The sequence below is a fragment of the Silurus meridionalis genome, chromosome 17 (genome assembly GCF_014805685.1).
Source record: "Silurus meridionalis isolate SWU-2019-XX chromosome 17, ASM1480568v1, whole genome shotgun sequence".
NCBI lineage: Eukaryota > Metazoa > Chordata > Actinopteri > Siluriformes > Siluridae > Silurus > Silurus meridionalis.
The window spans coordinates 2,188,101-2,205,600 of NC_060900.1; the positions used below are offsets into that span (position 1 = coordinate 2,188,101).

The 17,500-nt window shown below is 37.6% G+C and overlaps 1 protein-coding gene across 1 annotated transcript in view; it reads right to left on the minus strand.

Moving 5' to 3' along the window:
- Positions 1 to 4,106: 4,106 nt before the first annotated feature.
- Positions 4,107 to 17,500, minus strand: part of nr5a1a (nuclear receptor subfamily 5, group A, member 1a) — an 18,115-nt gene continuing 4,721 nt past the window's right edge. Inside the window, exons 4-8 of the mRNA XM_046871877.1 lie at positions 14,643 to 15,124; positions 14,022 to 14,180; positions 10,471 to 10,590; positions 10,162 to 10,309; positions 4,107 to 7,870 (exon numbers count right to left, since the gene is read on the minus strand). Coding sequence (XP_046727833.1) covers positions 7,614 to 7,870; positions 10,162 to 10,309; positions 10,471 to 10,590; positions 14,022 to 14,180; positions 14,643 to 15,124 — 1,166 coding nt within the window. The 3' untranslated portion in view covers positions 4,107 to 7,613. The remainder of the gene's footprint in view (positions 7,871 to 10,161; positions 10,310 to 10,470; positions 10,591 to 14,021; positions 14,181 to 14,642; positions 15,125 to 17,500) is intronic.

The window sequence follows — 17,500 nt, forward strand, 5'->3', positions numbered from 1 at the left end:
ACATTGCACACTGAGTAAACACTATATGCTGAGTAAACACTGCACACTGAGTAAACACTATGCACTGAGTAAACACTATGCACTGAAGTAAACATTGCACACTGAGTAAACACTGTACACTGAGTAAACACTGTATGCTGGAGTAAACACTGCACACTGAAGTAAACATTGCACACTGAGTAAACACTGTACACTGGAGTAAACACTGCACACTGAGTAAACACTGTATGCTGGAGTAAACACTGCACTGAAGTAAACATTGCACACTGAGTAAACACTGTACACTGGAGTAAACACTGCACACTGAAGTAAACACTGTATGCTGAGTAAACACTATACACTGGAGTAAACACTGTATGCTGGAGTAAACACTGTGCACTGGAGTAAACACTGCACACTGAAGTAAACACTATACACTGGGTAAATACTGCACTAAAGTAAACTCTATGCACTGGCGTAAACACTATACACTCAAGTAAACGATATACACTGAGTAAACACTATACACTGAAGTGGCGCTATACACTGAAGTGGCGCTATACACTGGAAGTAAACACTGCACACTGAGTAAACAATATACACTGAAGCAAACACTATACACTAAAGTAAACGATATGCACTGAAGTAAACACTGCACTGGGTAAACACTATATGCTGGAGTAAACACTGCACACACTGAAGTAAACACTATACACTGAAGTAAACACTATACACTGAAGTAAACGCTATACACTGAAGTTAACACTACACACTGAGGTAAATACTACAAACTGAGTAAACACTGCACACTGAGTAAACACTATGCACTGAGTAAACACTATACACTGAAGTGGCGCTATACACTGGAAGTAAACACTATGCACTGAAGTAAATACTATACACTGAAGTAAATACTACACACTAAAGTAAACACTATACGCTGAAGTAAACACTGCACTGAAGTAAACACTATGCACTGAAGTAAATACTATACACTGAAGTAAACACTACACAGTAAACACTACACACTGAGTAAACTTTGCACTGAAGTAAACACTATATGCTGAGTAAACACTGCACTGGGTAAACACTGCACTGAAGTAAACACTATGCACTGAGTAAACTTTGCACTGAAGTAAACACTATATGCTGAGTAAACACTATGCACTGAGTAAACACTGCACTGGGTAAACACTATACACTGAAGTAAACACTATACACTGAAGTAAACATTACACACTGAAGTAAACTCTATACACTGAAGTAAACACTATATACTGAAGTAAACACTACACACTGAAGTAAACATTACACACTGAAGTAAACACTATACACTGAAGTAAACACTACACACTTAAGTAAACACTATATACTGAAGTAAACACTACACACTGAAGTAAACATTACACACTGAAGTAAACACTATACACTGAAGTAAACACTACACACTTAAGTAAACACTATATACTGAAGTAAACACTATACACTGAAGTAAACACTATATACTGAAGTAAACACTATATACTGAAGTAAACACTATACACTGAAGTAAATACTACACACTAAAGTAAACACTATACACTGAAGTAAATACTACACACTAAAGTAAACTCTATACACTGACGTAAACACTATACACTCAAGTAAACGATATACACTGAAGTAAACACTATACACTGAAGTAAACGCTATACACTGAAGTAAACGCTATACACTGAAGTAAACACTACACACTGAAGTAAACGATATACACTGAAGCAAACACTATACACTAAAGTAAACGATATACACTGAAGTAAACACTACACACTGAAGTAAACACTATATACTGAAGTAAACACTACACACTGAAGTAAACACTATACACTGAAGTAAACACTATACACTGAAGTAAACGATATACACTGAAGTTAACACTACACACTGAGGTAAATACTACAAACTGAAGTAAACACTACACACCGAAGTAAACAATATACACCGAAGTAAACAATATACACCGAAGTAAACGATATACACTGAAGTAAACACTATACACTGAAGTAAATACTATACACTGAAGTAAATACTACACACTAAAGTAAACACTATACGCTGAAGTAAACACTACACACTGAAGTAAACACTATACACTGAAGTAAATACTACACACTAAAGTAAACACTATACGCTGAAGTAAACACTACACACTGAAGTAAACACTATACACTAAAGAACCAATATACACTGACGCAAACACACTAACACAGTAAACACTACATTAAAGTAAACACTATATATATATATATATATATATATATATATATATATATATATATATATATATATATATATATATATATATAAATTATACACTGAAGTAAACAATACACACTTAAGAAAAACACTACACACTAAAGTAAACACTATACACTGAAGTAAACACTACACACAGAAGTAAACTCTATATACTAAAGAAAAATTATACACTGAAGTAAACACTATACACTGATGATAAATTATACACTGAAGTAAACACTATACACTGATGATAAATTATACACTGAAGTAAACACTAACACACTCAAGTAAACACTACACTAAAGTAAACAATATGCACTGAAATAAACACTATACACTAAAGTAAACACTATACACTAAAGTAAACACTACACACTTAAGTAAACACTATACACTGAAGTAAACACACGACACACATAAGTGCGATGTGACATTACATAATGACGCCTCGTTTCACTGTGTACTGTTCTGTATATGGTTGAAATGACAATGAAAACCTCCTTGACTTACTACAAGAGAAAGAACTGGGTATTATTCGGATCAGCGAGGCATCGGAGCACAAAATATAGTCCATAAAGAGCAATTCGTTTTTTGGCTTTTTACCAAAAAGATCCGATTTGCTGTAATAATAGTGACGTGATTTTATTTTTGTTCCAAATCTGATAGATGTAAATTGTGTAATATGTGGATTTTATTTTTTTTTTCATTTCCAAAAATAAAAACGTGAATTGCTTGGACAATACAGAACATTGTAAATAAACCTGGTGTAAAAATGTCATGAGGAGCGGATTTATTTCATGAATTAACGTTAATCATAATAATAACGGAAGGTTCCACAGAATGCGATTTGATATCATTATTACGCTTTAATCTTGTTCCCATGTCAATTAAAGTGATGGTAGCAATCTGTCTACAAAGCGTTTCGCTGCACTGAGATGTAAGAAATGTGTCTCCAGGAACATATGATTTACATGGGTTGGAGTGGAAGATCTCCTACTCCATGTAGATCTCCTACTCCATCTCGAGCTCCAACCCTATCGAACATGAAGAATGTGATTGCACCTCAGGTCTCCTCATTTCATCGCTCCTCACTCCTACATCAGTACCTGAATTTACTAACACAGTTCTCACACAAATCTCCACAACATCTAGTGGAAGATCTTCCCAGGAGAGTGGCGTTTATTATAAGAGCAACTGGGGTATTGTGGAATGGAATGTTCAAAAAAGCACAAAATCTTATTCTCAGGTGTCCACAAACTGTGTTATCAGCAATCGCAAGATAAAACCCTTCTGATAACAAAGCGCGTGCAACAGATGTGTTTGTGAATGTCATATCGTCTCTTTCTTCACCAGGGTCTTTATATCTGACTTCCAAACAAACACACAAATTCACAATTCAGAGAAAAAAGGAAAGGGTATAAAAAAGAAGAAGAAGAAGAAGAAAAAAATCAATTCTTCGCCATATGAGGTGCAGTTAAAGCCAATAATTTTCCTAAAAGCAAGACAAAGCCAAGAGGGGAACCAAAGGAGTGTAAATAGGGCCGAGGAAACACACTCTGTCTTTGTGAGCTCACAAAAGGACGGCAACATGTGTGAATGTTTTCTGACCTTCCCATCACGCTTCTTTAGAACGCCGCTGGAGAGTCTCTTAGAGGCAGTCTGGAGGACGCGCCTTTCTCCACGGCACTCGAATAAACGTGTGCATTCAAAAGCCACGTGCGCACACACACACACACACACACACACAGTCTGACACTCCCTTCTGCTTCAATACGGTCGCATTTGTCTGTAGCACACGCTTTTTTTGGAAAAGGAATAATAAATAAAGAAATGAAGGAATCGCCATATCCTCGTCATTATTTCATTTCTTTATTTCACATTTCGATAAGAAATAAAGCACTTTGCAGTCAGATAATGTGGACAAGCACAAAAGATATTTTTTTTTATTCTTTTTTTTAACGTAAATGACGTATTTCCGTATTATAGGATATCATTTCTGTATCTGACATTATTTAAATAAATATTATTTCTGTCTTCAGCTTCATAGCTTGGCATTTCGACCTTCGAACAATACTGATGCTGATTGTAACTAGAAAGGACAGAGCACTTTGTTTTGTTTTGTTTTTTTCTTTACAATTACAATCTTGCAGAGAAAATAACACAGAGAAAACAAAAAAAAAGAGAATACAAGTGTGGGTTTGGCACATTACTACACAGGAATACACAAACGTCAGAATGAAAAATGCATTTTCTTTTAATTATAATAATAATAATAATAATAATAATAATAATAATAATAAAAATACAAAAACATTATAATAATTGGTATTATTATTATTATTATTATTATTATTATTATTATTATTATTATTAAAGTCCCAATCAGGATACGTGTGCACAAAGAGACTCGATCTGCGTGAGTGTGAATAGAAATGAAACGTGGAGAAAAATGTGGAAAACATATGGTGCAGCGATTCATCCTGTGTTATCCTGTTTGGGGCTTCAAACGCACACACACTTAGTCACAGTATTCGTCAGGTTTTTTTTTTTTTTTTTTGCACAAAAAAAAAGAGAAAAGAGTTAAAAGGATGCTCAGGTGGTTGATGAAATAATGGGCACCAGTTGAGAAAGGATCGGCAATTACGTGATTTAGCTTCTGCACTTCGATTATGTTCAGCTAGTTGTGGCCTGCTTGTTCACGAGCCGGGGTATGCTGGATATTCTTCTATTTTATTTTGTAATATTTGTATTATTACTGCAGATTTTCCCATTTTGAACACCTAAATTCGAATAAACATTTACTCAAATCCTCACAATTCACTTTTAATGTAGTCTTGATTTTTAATATGAAAATGTTTCCAATATATTCCACTATCCACCCGCACTCCCCCCATTCTCGAGTTCATTTGCATACTGGAAACCGATTGGTCAGTATAATTTATGATGTAATAATTCCCAGTGAGATTTTTAGCTTAAAAAATAAATAAATAAAATAAAAATACAGACAAATTAAAATTGATTTTAAAAAATGACAAAAAAACAAATCTTGGGAACGAAAACAACCAGATTTTTTAAAAATCTGTTTTAATAAAAATAACAGTAATAAATCATCAGTTCTTTGTGAGGTTGTAGTTCAAGGGAAAAATTGCTCATGAATAGCACTACAAGAAAAAATATGCATTTGCATACTAAAATCTGATTGATTTTTTTTTAATGAGGCAATTTTTGCATATATTCATAGAAGAAATGCTCACATTTTGATACTATATTTATATATCCATGCACTTCCCTTGAAAAAAATGGAATCCAGATACATATAAAATGAAACAATATTTTATCATTTTTAGATTGGATTTTTCACGTGTAAGTCACCCCAGCGAAAAGTATAGACACATGGAAGGACCGAATGCATTCATTGGAAAAATTGCTGCAATATTTCATCATACTGAGGATTATATTGAGGGGCAAATATTCAGGTGTCAGAATTACCATGGGAACCGAACACTGCTCTGCTGCATGATAAAGGCTTCTACTCAATAAATATAAAATATGTCCCAAAAAATAAAAAATAATGCAACCTCACAGCAATAATATGAAACAAAATGCTAAAATAAATTATTTAGGGATTAGTTAACATTTCTTTTTTTAGAAAACTAAAGCAACATTTCCACCCTGTTGTTTCTTCTGGTTCTTTTTTTCCCCCTGTTCTCCTGCAGCACAAACCGAAAGCAATCACGACCTCATAAAATCCATAATTAATCCTCAATGTGAAAAAATGTCCGATAAACGTTCATCATTCCACGTAAATCTCCGTAAAAAATCTCATGGATTTGTAGCATTTTATCACACTTTTTTTTTACGGTTTTATCGATTTCAGGGTGAAAGCAGATACAACTTTTTATACAACTCTTTATAATTAGTTTTACATATAAGCAATATTTTGGTGAATTCTGTGGAGTAAATAAAAAAAAAAAACACTTTTCAAAAGACAAACTTACAAAAAAGTCAAATGGAGCCGAATGATCATTTGCTAACAAACACTTTTCCCCTCAGTACCAGCTCATGTATGTTGAACGTCTAATATGTACACGGTCCAAATAGTATTATTACTAGGAAAAATTTCAGAAAAATAAAACAATACAGAAGAACTGAAAAAGGCTTCATCAATCAGATAACATTTCCTTGTTTGATGAATCACTTGTGGTGATTAATTGTTTTTTTTTTTTGCTGTTTTAATGTCAGTATTTGAAACAGTAATAATAATTACCAAATAATAGCACATTTTGACGGTATATAACAGGCAGACTGCATATATAAGACTAGATAAGATGATTTCTGAGATCTCCGAAGGTCATAAACAAGCCACGTTAGCGAAGAACAAATGTGAAATCCCTACAAATAACCATGCAAATACAAACAAAATGTAAAAACTAACGCCAAAACTCTGAACTCTTTAGCAAATTGTTCTCTCGTGTTTTTTTTTTTTAAAAGCCTGCAATATTTTTAAGTGAGCCACGTGTTTCTCTAGCATGAGAAACGAGAGGAACTAACGCATGATTTGTTTGAGTCGAAGCACTGGAAATATGATTTATTCACAGTTCGGTTCGCTGGTTTTGAAAACGTTTTGATTGGGAAAAAATGCTTGCTAGCGTCTTTCTGTTAGGAAACATAAGAGATGAACTTTTCACACATTCAACCAAAAATTGTTTTCTTCGTCTTCTTTTTTAGTGCTTCTGCTTTTCCACTTCCTTTATAACACGATCACGTTTAAAAGAAAAGCTATGGAAATAAAACATCAGTCCAGAATGAAGTGCTGATGGGAAACATGTTCGGTAAACAAAAAACATCCCATAATACTACCAAAAAAAAAAATAGGATCTCACAGTGGCTATATAATGATCATGAGTTTCATTGTCCAAAACGGAAATGACGTTTCGTCACTAGGCATGTGCCGATAACTAGGATAACTCGATACATCATGATACACGTGATATTGTTACCGTGGAAAAGGCGTAACAGTACAGTATTTTTTCGGTAGGAAACATAAAGCACAAAAGGAGGGTGTGTATCCTTCGATCACATAATTGTGTTCACCGTGACTGGGACAAAAAACAAAAAAAAAGCTCCAGGACGATGTTTATGGCGATAAAGCTCAATTGGTTTCCATGGCAACTAAAGACCCGGCACATGCCAACTAGCCACACACGATGCACGAACGACATCAGATACGGTGTTAATAGCACTTAAGAAATAGAAAAGCTCCCAGTGTCCTTTAGCTCTCGCAGCTCAGTGGAGATCCACACACACACACACACACACACACACACACACACACACACACACACACCTCCTGTTCAGATGGTGGTTGCTCTCTTGGCATGCAGCATCTCGATGAGCAGGTTGTTGCAGGGCACGTCTCCGCTCAGGTGTTTGGAACTCAGGTACTCCTCCGCCTGTGCGCTCAGGGCCCGAACCTCTGGCAACCGCAGCACCAGCTGACTGAACCTGTCCACGTGCTGAGGGTACGAGGTGAGTGTGTATTCCAGCAGAGCGCTGTTCACCTGCTCCTGCACGCCCTCCACCAGTGCCTGGTTCTCCAACAGCTTCACGTCTGCACACAATCAGGATGAACATAAAGTCAAAAAAGAATGATCAATCTATCAATCTATCTATCTATCTATCTATCTATCTATCTATCTATCTATCTATCTATCTATCTATCTATCTATCTATCTGTCTGTCTGTCTGTCTGTCTGTCTGTCTGTCTGTCTGTCTGTCTGTCTGTCTGTCAGCATGAGGGAGAGAAAGAGAGAGACAAAGAGAGAGAAAGAGAGACAGAGAAAGCACAAATGTAGGTGTATGTGTGTGTGTGTGTGTGTGTGTGTGTGTGTGTGTGTGTGTGTGTGTGTGTGTGTGTGTGTGTGTGTGTGTGTGTTTGTTTATGAATGTTCGCTTTGCTGTAGTTGTGTGTGTGAGTGTGTGTATGAGAAAGATAGATAAAGCAAAATATGTATGTATGTATGTATGTGTGTGTGTGTGTGTGTGTGTGTGTGTGTGTGTGTGTGTGTGTGTGTGTGTATGTATGTTTATGAATGTTTGTTTTGTGTTTTTTATGTACATTGCTGTAGTTGTGTGTGTGAGTGTGTGTGTATGAGAAAGAGAGAGATAAAGCAAAAGATGTGTGTGTGTGTGTGTCTGTGTGTGTCTGTGTGAGTGAATGAGTGCTTGGTACACGTAACAATAGCATGAATGGTCCGCTTAGCCGGGTATCGTCAGAAAAGCCATTCAACCTCTAATTAAAATGTTGAATAATTTTGAAATAGATTTGAAGGACACAAATTACCCAATAAAGCTGTTTTCATTTCCAGCTGGAGCGAGAAAGGCTGAATGTGACACAGAGTCGAAATGGAAAATGCTTTTGGACTCTGTTTTTTTTTGTATCTTCCCTCTATGTGCTTTGTGCCCTGCAGCCAATACATTTTTTTTTCTGGGGGAAAAAATAGGACGTCTTGTTTCTATGGGGTGAACACGGCATTATCCAACAACGATTGCTTATTGAAATATTCCTCACTATTCAAGCGCTTCTTCGTGTTCTTCGTGCTTCGAATGCAATTTAGAATGTTTATGGAAAAAGGGATTTGCATGAGCAAAGGCATTAAAGGGAAAGCATGATTTATTTCCCATAAAGTATATTAATGAGATATTTGTTTGCATTTGAATTACACGTGATGTTTGCACACTGCAACCTTCATGAAACATTCCTGCCAGGTGACTTAAACCTATATAAACTCTATACAGATATCTGAGCATCTAATTGGAATGTGCTTCTTCTTAAACATTCCATCCCACATTTATTCTCCAAGATGTTCCACTAGATTTTATGGAGATTTGTGTGAGATTTATTCAGCTACGAGGGTGTTAGTAAAGTCAGGAGGAGATGTGAGAAGGTCTGGGGTGCAGTCAGCGTTCAGCATTCATTTATGTTTATTAGGGTTGGAGCTCTATAGAAGATCTTCCACTACAATAACCATGTAAAGCAGATCTTCATGGAGCATCTTCGGGATCCATTTCATCCGAAGACGTCCAATCCAATTGCATGTTTCCAACTTTGGGGGAAAAGTTTTGGGGAGAACCGCATGTGGCTGAAAAAGTCTCAATACTTTTGGCTCGTTTTCTTCTAAACCTACATACACTGTTAATGACGATTGCTATAGCGCTACATGAACTCTTTTAGAAAATTTCAATAAATCCATGAAAGAAAGAAAGAAAAAAAGAAAGAAAGAAAGAAAGAAAGAAAGAAAGTACTTCATACTCATCGCATGTACATTACAGCATAATGAAATTCTTTCTTTGCATTTCCCAGCGATGTAGGAAGCTGGAGTCAAAGCGCAAGGTCAGCCATGATTCAGCACCCCTGGATCACAGAGGGTTAAGGGCCTTTCTCAAGGGCCCCATGAGTGGCAGCTTGGCGAATAAACCTATGACCTCCTGATCAGTAACACAGAACCTTCAACACTGATCTACCACCTCCCCAACTGCAAATAGACTTCAATAACTATTCATTACCACATTATGTGTGACTGAAACGTAATGTACATGTAATGAAGGTTTGAGTTGAGAAGCATCGTAACAATCTTATGTCAACAAGAATTGAAAATCTCTTTCCTTGAGCTGTAACATCAAAACGAACGCTCCTAGTCCTTATGGTAACTTATAATTGCTTGATGGAATAAGCCTTCCGAAATGCTTATGAGCTTTGCCAGTGATCACGGAAGGCTTATGGAGGCACCATGAACCTGTTAAATGCTACTATAAAACCAGTGTTGGGTTCTTGCTGGTTAACAGATTTGATGTTGATCATTCCTGAAGTTTTGTCCTCGAGAAACATAAAGCAGAACTCACTGGGGTTGAAGAGGATGAGGAACTTGAGGCAGGCCATTTCACGTCGGTCGATCTGGAGCAGCTGCAGCCGCCGTGCCAGTTCCTGTCCCCTCTGCACAAGACCCGAGAGCGTGAGACCCGAGTCGGACACCACGCCCGCAAGCTCAATCTGCAACACACATCGCAAATCTGAGTGTTACAGTTCTAAACACAAGGTCATGAGTTCAAATCCCAACACCTCAGAGACAGGCCCTTAAACTGTCATTGTAAGCTTTTGTAAGTTGCTCTGGATAACGACTTAATAACTGTTCAGAAGAATGAAATTCCTACCTCTTGGCCAGTGATGAGTAGCAGTGTATTGTCTCTCCCATGATGCACCTGTCTAAAGACATGATCCAGAAGCAGGAGCTCACTCCAGCAATTGTGCAGCAGTTGCATCTGATCTCCAACCTGTACACATGGGGGTGGGGGTGAGTTTCTGTACATTTATAGCATTTGTCAGACACCTTTATCCAAGAGAATATCTCATTCACAATAATGAGCAGTTGAGGGATAAGGGCCTTGCTCAAGGGCCCAGCAGGCATGTGCAGGGAACTGAACTTATGACATTCTGGTCCAAAGTCCAACATCTTTCCATTGAGCTGCCACTTCTGTGTATTGGACATGGACTGAAAGGGTGTCTGAAGTGGGAGTGGGAATGTGATTGATGTTGGACTTCCTATAATAACATTGTGAGTTCAATTCCCAGCACCACCAAGCTGCAACTGCTGGGCCCTTAAGCAAGGCCCTTAACAATCAAATAATCAGTTGTATAAACTAATCATTAAAGTCTGTCTAGATGTTTTAAATATAATTGAAAATTGATTGTATTTCTAAAAGGTAGGTTGACTATTGACCAATATAATTAGCACACCTATATATTATGTGTGTGAGACGTGAGTTCTAAACCCACACGTGTGATTGATTTCTATTACTAGCGCTCGCTCTAAGGGTCATTAAGAATATGTTGCCATATGGGGCTACATATATACAGCGCTTTCAAACCCTGACGCACAATACACCACGAGAACTCTGTTGCTAAGCAACTGGGAATCACAGACCTCCGAGCATAAGCTAGCTATTGACCGAGGTGACCGATTTAGCTAGGCTTTGAGGCGTTTTTAATAGACAAGGTGGCGGTGCGGTGACTTGAAAACAAGACAAATCCATCAAGAATATTGACATTCGTGACATACAGATATTTTTTTGGAGGAATGTTTATAAAGAGCTTCAAAATCACAACGTATTTTCACTCAGCATCCGATGCTAACGAGATCTCACTGGGTAACACCATACTGAGAGGTGTCAACATTGTGTCATGAACCCAGGAACATGTAAAGAAAAATGACTTCTGAATGAACTTCTCAAGAGGGAGATGTGGTGTGAATAGACAGAAAAATGTCTGAAATTCTGAATAATATTGAAGTGTAAGATTTTGTGTAAAAGTGTTATTTCTGTATATATTTATAAATATTTGTACATTATTAATACTAGTAGTATTACTAGTTTAATAATAATGATTTATTATTATTATTAATAAATATACAACAATACAATTTTGTAATTATTTTTTAAATACACTATGTATTAATTAAATAATAATAATAATAATAATAATAATAATAATAATAATAATAATAATAATAATAATTTAACCATGGAAAGTATATGTAATAAAAATCTATATGTAATATTTAATATTTTAATTATTTAATTAATTTAGTTCCTGGATTGATTGATTGACTGACTGATTGATTGACTGATTGATTGATTGATTGATTGATTGATTGATTGATTGATTGATTGATTGATTGATTGATTGATTGATTGATTGATTGATTGATTGATTGATTGATTGATTGTAACTCTTCCAGTCTGTGACAGAGCTCATTTGCAGGCTAAAAAGAATTTAAAAAATTGAATAATTGTCCAAAATAAAGAAACGACTGAAATCCAGTGCGTATTGTCAGCTTTTTATAAACTAGAAATATTTTTAAAATGGCTATAAACCACCATAATCTAATGCAAACTGTACACTATAAACTAGAAGACCAGGCTAACACACAACCCTGATGAATATTTGGCTAATTTTTCTAATGTTTTTCACTCTGCTTTACTACTACTGCTGTACCAACATACAGCAACACCTCCCTGGGCAGAACACACACACACACACACACACACACACACACACACACACACACACACTCTTCCTTTTGATTTCTCTCTGAACACGCATGAACATTCAATCATCACCGAGTATTTTTTGTAGGTGCCTCTGGAAAGCTTTCAGCGGTTTGGACAATGCGTGTCGAGATCTGGAGGAGCGGGAGAGCTGAATTCCTGAGCTATCTGCAGTGTGGAATGTAATTAAAACAGGAGAGAAAGAGCCGTGTGTGTGTGTGTGTGTGTGTGTGTGTGTGTGCCAGAGCCAACCCTGGTCAAACACATTCACCTGCTACATCATGTAAACACACAGCTGCCATCATGGCTGCATCCGTGATATTGATTTAAATGTTGCTAGCGGAGACATCACATGGTGTTTTTTCTCTTCAGCGTTTTTCCTTTATTTTGATTTTTTTATGTCTTCTATCGTCCAGGACATAACAAAAAGATGTGTGCTGAGATCTGTTTTGTCTTATAGCACCCGCGCTTATCTGTCAGATGACTGCATTTCTTTAACAAGACGTGCCCATAACATTCACGAAGGAGGATCCGAAATGTCTGAGAAGTGCTGTATCTGCTGGCATCAGTGTTTTCTTAACAATGTATCATTTTTCACTGTCAGAACAACAACAAATCTATTGTGCCTCACCGATGCACTCCCGTGTTTCTAGCTGCAACTCAGTAGCTGTACTAAAGCTGAAGAAGCTCCATGTTACACAACACGGGGGGTCAATTTTTCTGACACCTGTTCACGCAACAATGGAAGATTTAACCCCGCCCCCTCATCCCAAACCTGAACTCGTCTTTCTGTACGATTTGCGTTGCACAAATTGTTACTACTTTGCTATCCGTTACCACTTTTCTCCTGTTTGTGTACAACACAAATGTCGCACTTTTGCATGAATCGAAAAACGATTTGCACGGATTCTTTTACATTCCGTACAACCGAGATCCGGACTTTTGGAACGAAGCTCTCGAGCTCGACTTCGTATTCGACGTGCAAAAGGTGTTTGAGTTTCTGAACATCGCCAAGGCCATCCAGAATGAGTTTATTGATCGGGGACACTCTGAAGACATTACGTGTCAGCGTAAACCTCTGGCCGTCGTGTCCTGGCATCCTGTAATCTGCAGTTATCGGGTTTAACCGCACTTCCCGTGGTGGCACAAGCAACACCATCCTCGTATCTACTTGTCTCTGTGTTCTGAATTGTTATCAGCGGTGCGGTCCGGGGCCTGGCGACATAATATCAACTTTTCCCCATAACAAACGGATTCAGTCAAGACAAAGGCACGCTGAACGTATCCATCTGAACGTGCGTTTGAAATACTACAGCTACCTACAAAATATTTTAGACTTTACTTTTTAAATGTACTTATAATAATGGATGTTGTTTATTGAGCATTCAGGGAAGGAGTCTCCAGTGTCAGCATTTTTTCGGAACACTCAGGACGAAAGTTTGCTTTCTCAACAAATCCTACAGAAATGACTGCTATAATGTGCCTAAAAACAGGTACTTGCAACATTAAACCCAACTATAAACAGACAAAAATTGTAAAATAAATGTTGTGTTATTACAGAATATTAAACCAGTAGTTGTGCCTGACTGTTTGTTATTCCTTACTGATCATGTTAAAATCTTGCTAATCGATCAAAAGCCTCTGTCTCGGCGGCATACCTTTAGCTCCTTGAAGAAGATGCAGCTTCTCGCCCATTCCACTATGGAGAACAATGTCTGGTCCGCCATCACGCAGAGCAAGTTGGAGGGGCGGGGTTTGTCCAGCTTGCCACGCCCATTCTGCTCCTGCTGCAGGTAGGCACAGATTTTCGCTCTCACCTGAAAGGAAAACGAAAGGCTGAGATGTTGCACAGAAAGCTTTGGGGTGAATATCACACTTCTGAAGATGATTGACTATGATTTTGTATTGCAGCTCATGTATTTAATTTGAGTTATTTTCTGATCTGATTGATGCAGATTTTACTGTTGGTTTTAATCCGTTGCTCTTTTGGCCAATAAAAAAACCCCACTGATCTTAAAGCATGATGTCACCTCAGATTTTTCTCATGACTTACCAACAGAATGTTTGCAGAAACCTGGCTTGGATTGCTATTGGATATCAAAACCTAGAGCTCAGATTTTGGTTTTGGATCAAATATTTCGATGGACCAGCATATTTCTGCTTTCAAATTTCATTAGATTTCAGCCCATGTGTATCTTGAAGCTTTGAGCAAAAAATAAAGAACCCTGCTCTCAGATTCAACAAGCCACTATTGTGATCACCTAATTTTTAGACTCTACCTGCTCCTCATCAGGCTCACAGCTTAGTAGCTCCAGGACCAGTGAGGGCACAGCCGGGTTCAGAGGACTCGTCTGTGGTGAGGGAGGGATGCAACCCTCAGCATACGAATACCCCAGAGATGAGTCAGGAGAACCGGAATACGGATCTGGGTGCTCCGCTTTGATGGATCTTCCCGGCACAGTCGGGGTGGTGTACTGATACTGGGCTGGGAAAGAGCCATAGCTGTGCAGGGCCACCCCTAAAGAGGGTGGGCACACAGGTGGGCAGTCGTAGTCTGGAGGGCCGAGTGGGGGCAGCAGTCCAGGCACTGAGCCCGGGTATGAATACTCAGAGTGGTTGGAGGGCACTAGTGGTGGCGTGGGCTCCAGTTTGAAAGCACTTGCTCGGATCAGAGCTCTCTTCTGCTGCTTCAGAGCGCGGTCTCGTTTGTACATGGGGCCAAACTTGTTCCTCCCTCCTCGCATACGGTCAGCGCGAACCGCTAAAGGGAGAAGACAGGGAGGAAGATAGATATAAAGATAAAGAGAGATACATTTATATCTGTTTATCTACAGCATTTTGACACAGATACGGCCTATAAGAGGAAGAATAGCTCCGAAGTGTGGTGAATAATCAAGGAGGAGACAGGAAATGCCGATCGTGGTTTTAAAAAAAAAACTAACAAAACAGTAGGCGTGCATTTCTCTTCATATGGACATTTTCCACCCCGGTTTTTATAAACACACAAGCAAAATGCTGTGTATGACTGTGCGAGGCTTATCAGCAGTTCAGGAATGTGTCACACAGACTCGCGGAAGCAGGTGCTTCTCTGCATGGAGGCCTACATGGGAATGGAGTCTGAGTATACACACACACACACACACACACACACACGGTCCAGTTAAGGCTGTGTCGAGCTGCATAGTTCACCAAGCATCATTAATGCAAATGGAAATGGAGGAGAACGACGTGAACAAACCCTTCAGATGGGAAATATCTTGGTTTATTTAAAAACCAGCTTCAGGTCTGAAAGCACTGAAAGAAACGTAGCAGTGCAAAAGCAAAAAAAAAAAAAAAAAGATAAAACACCCATAATTCATGCTGTGGTCTCATGCAAATGACAATTACATCCAGTTTATTTAAACAAAGTGTCAAGAGAGAAAAGTACCAAATAACATGTCTGATCTATTTTCTGATCACACAACAACTTTCAAACAATTTCCAAGAACATGGTATTGGACTCTGTTCCATGTACTTTTTAAATAACCCCAAAAACGTGCCCCTAATCCTAACCCTAATCCTAACCCGAATCCTAACCCTAGCCCAAACCCTAATCCCAACCCTAACCCTAATCCTAACCCTAGCCCAAACCTAATCCTAATCCTAATTCTAACCCTAACCCTAATCCTAACCCTGATCCTAACCCTAAACCTAATCCTAATCCTAATTCTAACCCTAACCCTGATCCTAACCCTAACCCTAATCTTAACCCTGATCCTGACCCTAACTTTAATCTTAATCCTAACCCTAATCCTAACCCTAGCCCAAACCCTAATCTCAACCCTAACCCTAATCCTAACCCTAGCCCAAACCTAATCCTAACCCTAATTCTAATTTTAACCCTAACCCTAACCCTAATCCTAACCCTGATCCTAACCCTAATCCTAATCCTAATTCTAACCCTAACCCTGATCCTAACCCTAACCCTAATCTTAACCCTGATCCTGACCCTAACTTTATTCTTAATCCTAACCCTAATCTTAACCCTAACCCTAATCCTAACCCTAACCCCAACCCTAATCCTAATCCTAATCCTAATCATAACCCTAACCCTAATCCTAACACTAACCCTGATCCTTACCCTAACCCTAATCCTAATCTTAACCCTAACCCTAATCATAATCATAAACCTAACCCTAGCCCTAACCCTAATCATAACCCGAATCCTAACCCTAACCCTGATCCTAACCCTAACCCTAATCTTAAGACTGATCCTAATCCTAAACCTAACCCTAATTTAAATCTTTCCATGACATCTTTACAAAAACAATAATTATACAAAATTATAGAATATAAATGTCCACACATGAGACACTGTTGCCATGGCTACAACCTCAACCAAAACTGAACAGTATTAAAGTATTCATTAAAAAGGTCACCGTAGTTACCGTGTGGTTGTTTGTATGTTCTTTTGGACGCACTGGTTAGTGTTCGTTTAAGAAGGTTGTGTACTTTTAGAGAAAATTGTGTTTATTTGGTGTGTTTTCTTGTTCTGGGATGGAACACAGACGTGTGCACGTTTGGTTTGGTAGATTTTAGTGTGTTTTTTATATTCAAGGAAAATATTGTGCAAATTTTAAAAGCTTTACTTTGAAAGATAATAAAAATCCAATCATGGTGTCTGTTCATTTTCTTCTAAATGTATAATATACAGTAGAAAGATATATTTTGGAATACCTGTAAAAGGAAGTTTACAATTTCCACTTTTACATTTTGGAGTGTTGGACTTGGGGGAATTGAATAAAAAATAAATAATAATAACATTATAAAATATTTATATTATATTTAAATTGTTTGTAATAAAGTCAGACATTATGTAGTCTATTATTTTAAAGCAAAAATTTTTTTTTAAACACAAGCCACACCACTGTGACCCTATTTTTTTTACTATATAATGGAATGATCCATATCTTATACGTATTGAGATTTAAATTCTTTATATTTATGAGTTTATATTTGTTTGTATTAAATGCTATGTATGTAGTAAAACACACACACACACACACACACACACACACACACACACACACACACACGTGAATACATGCAGGATGTGTTACACTAAATATATTCCGTAATCTAATATATTAGATTACAT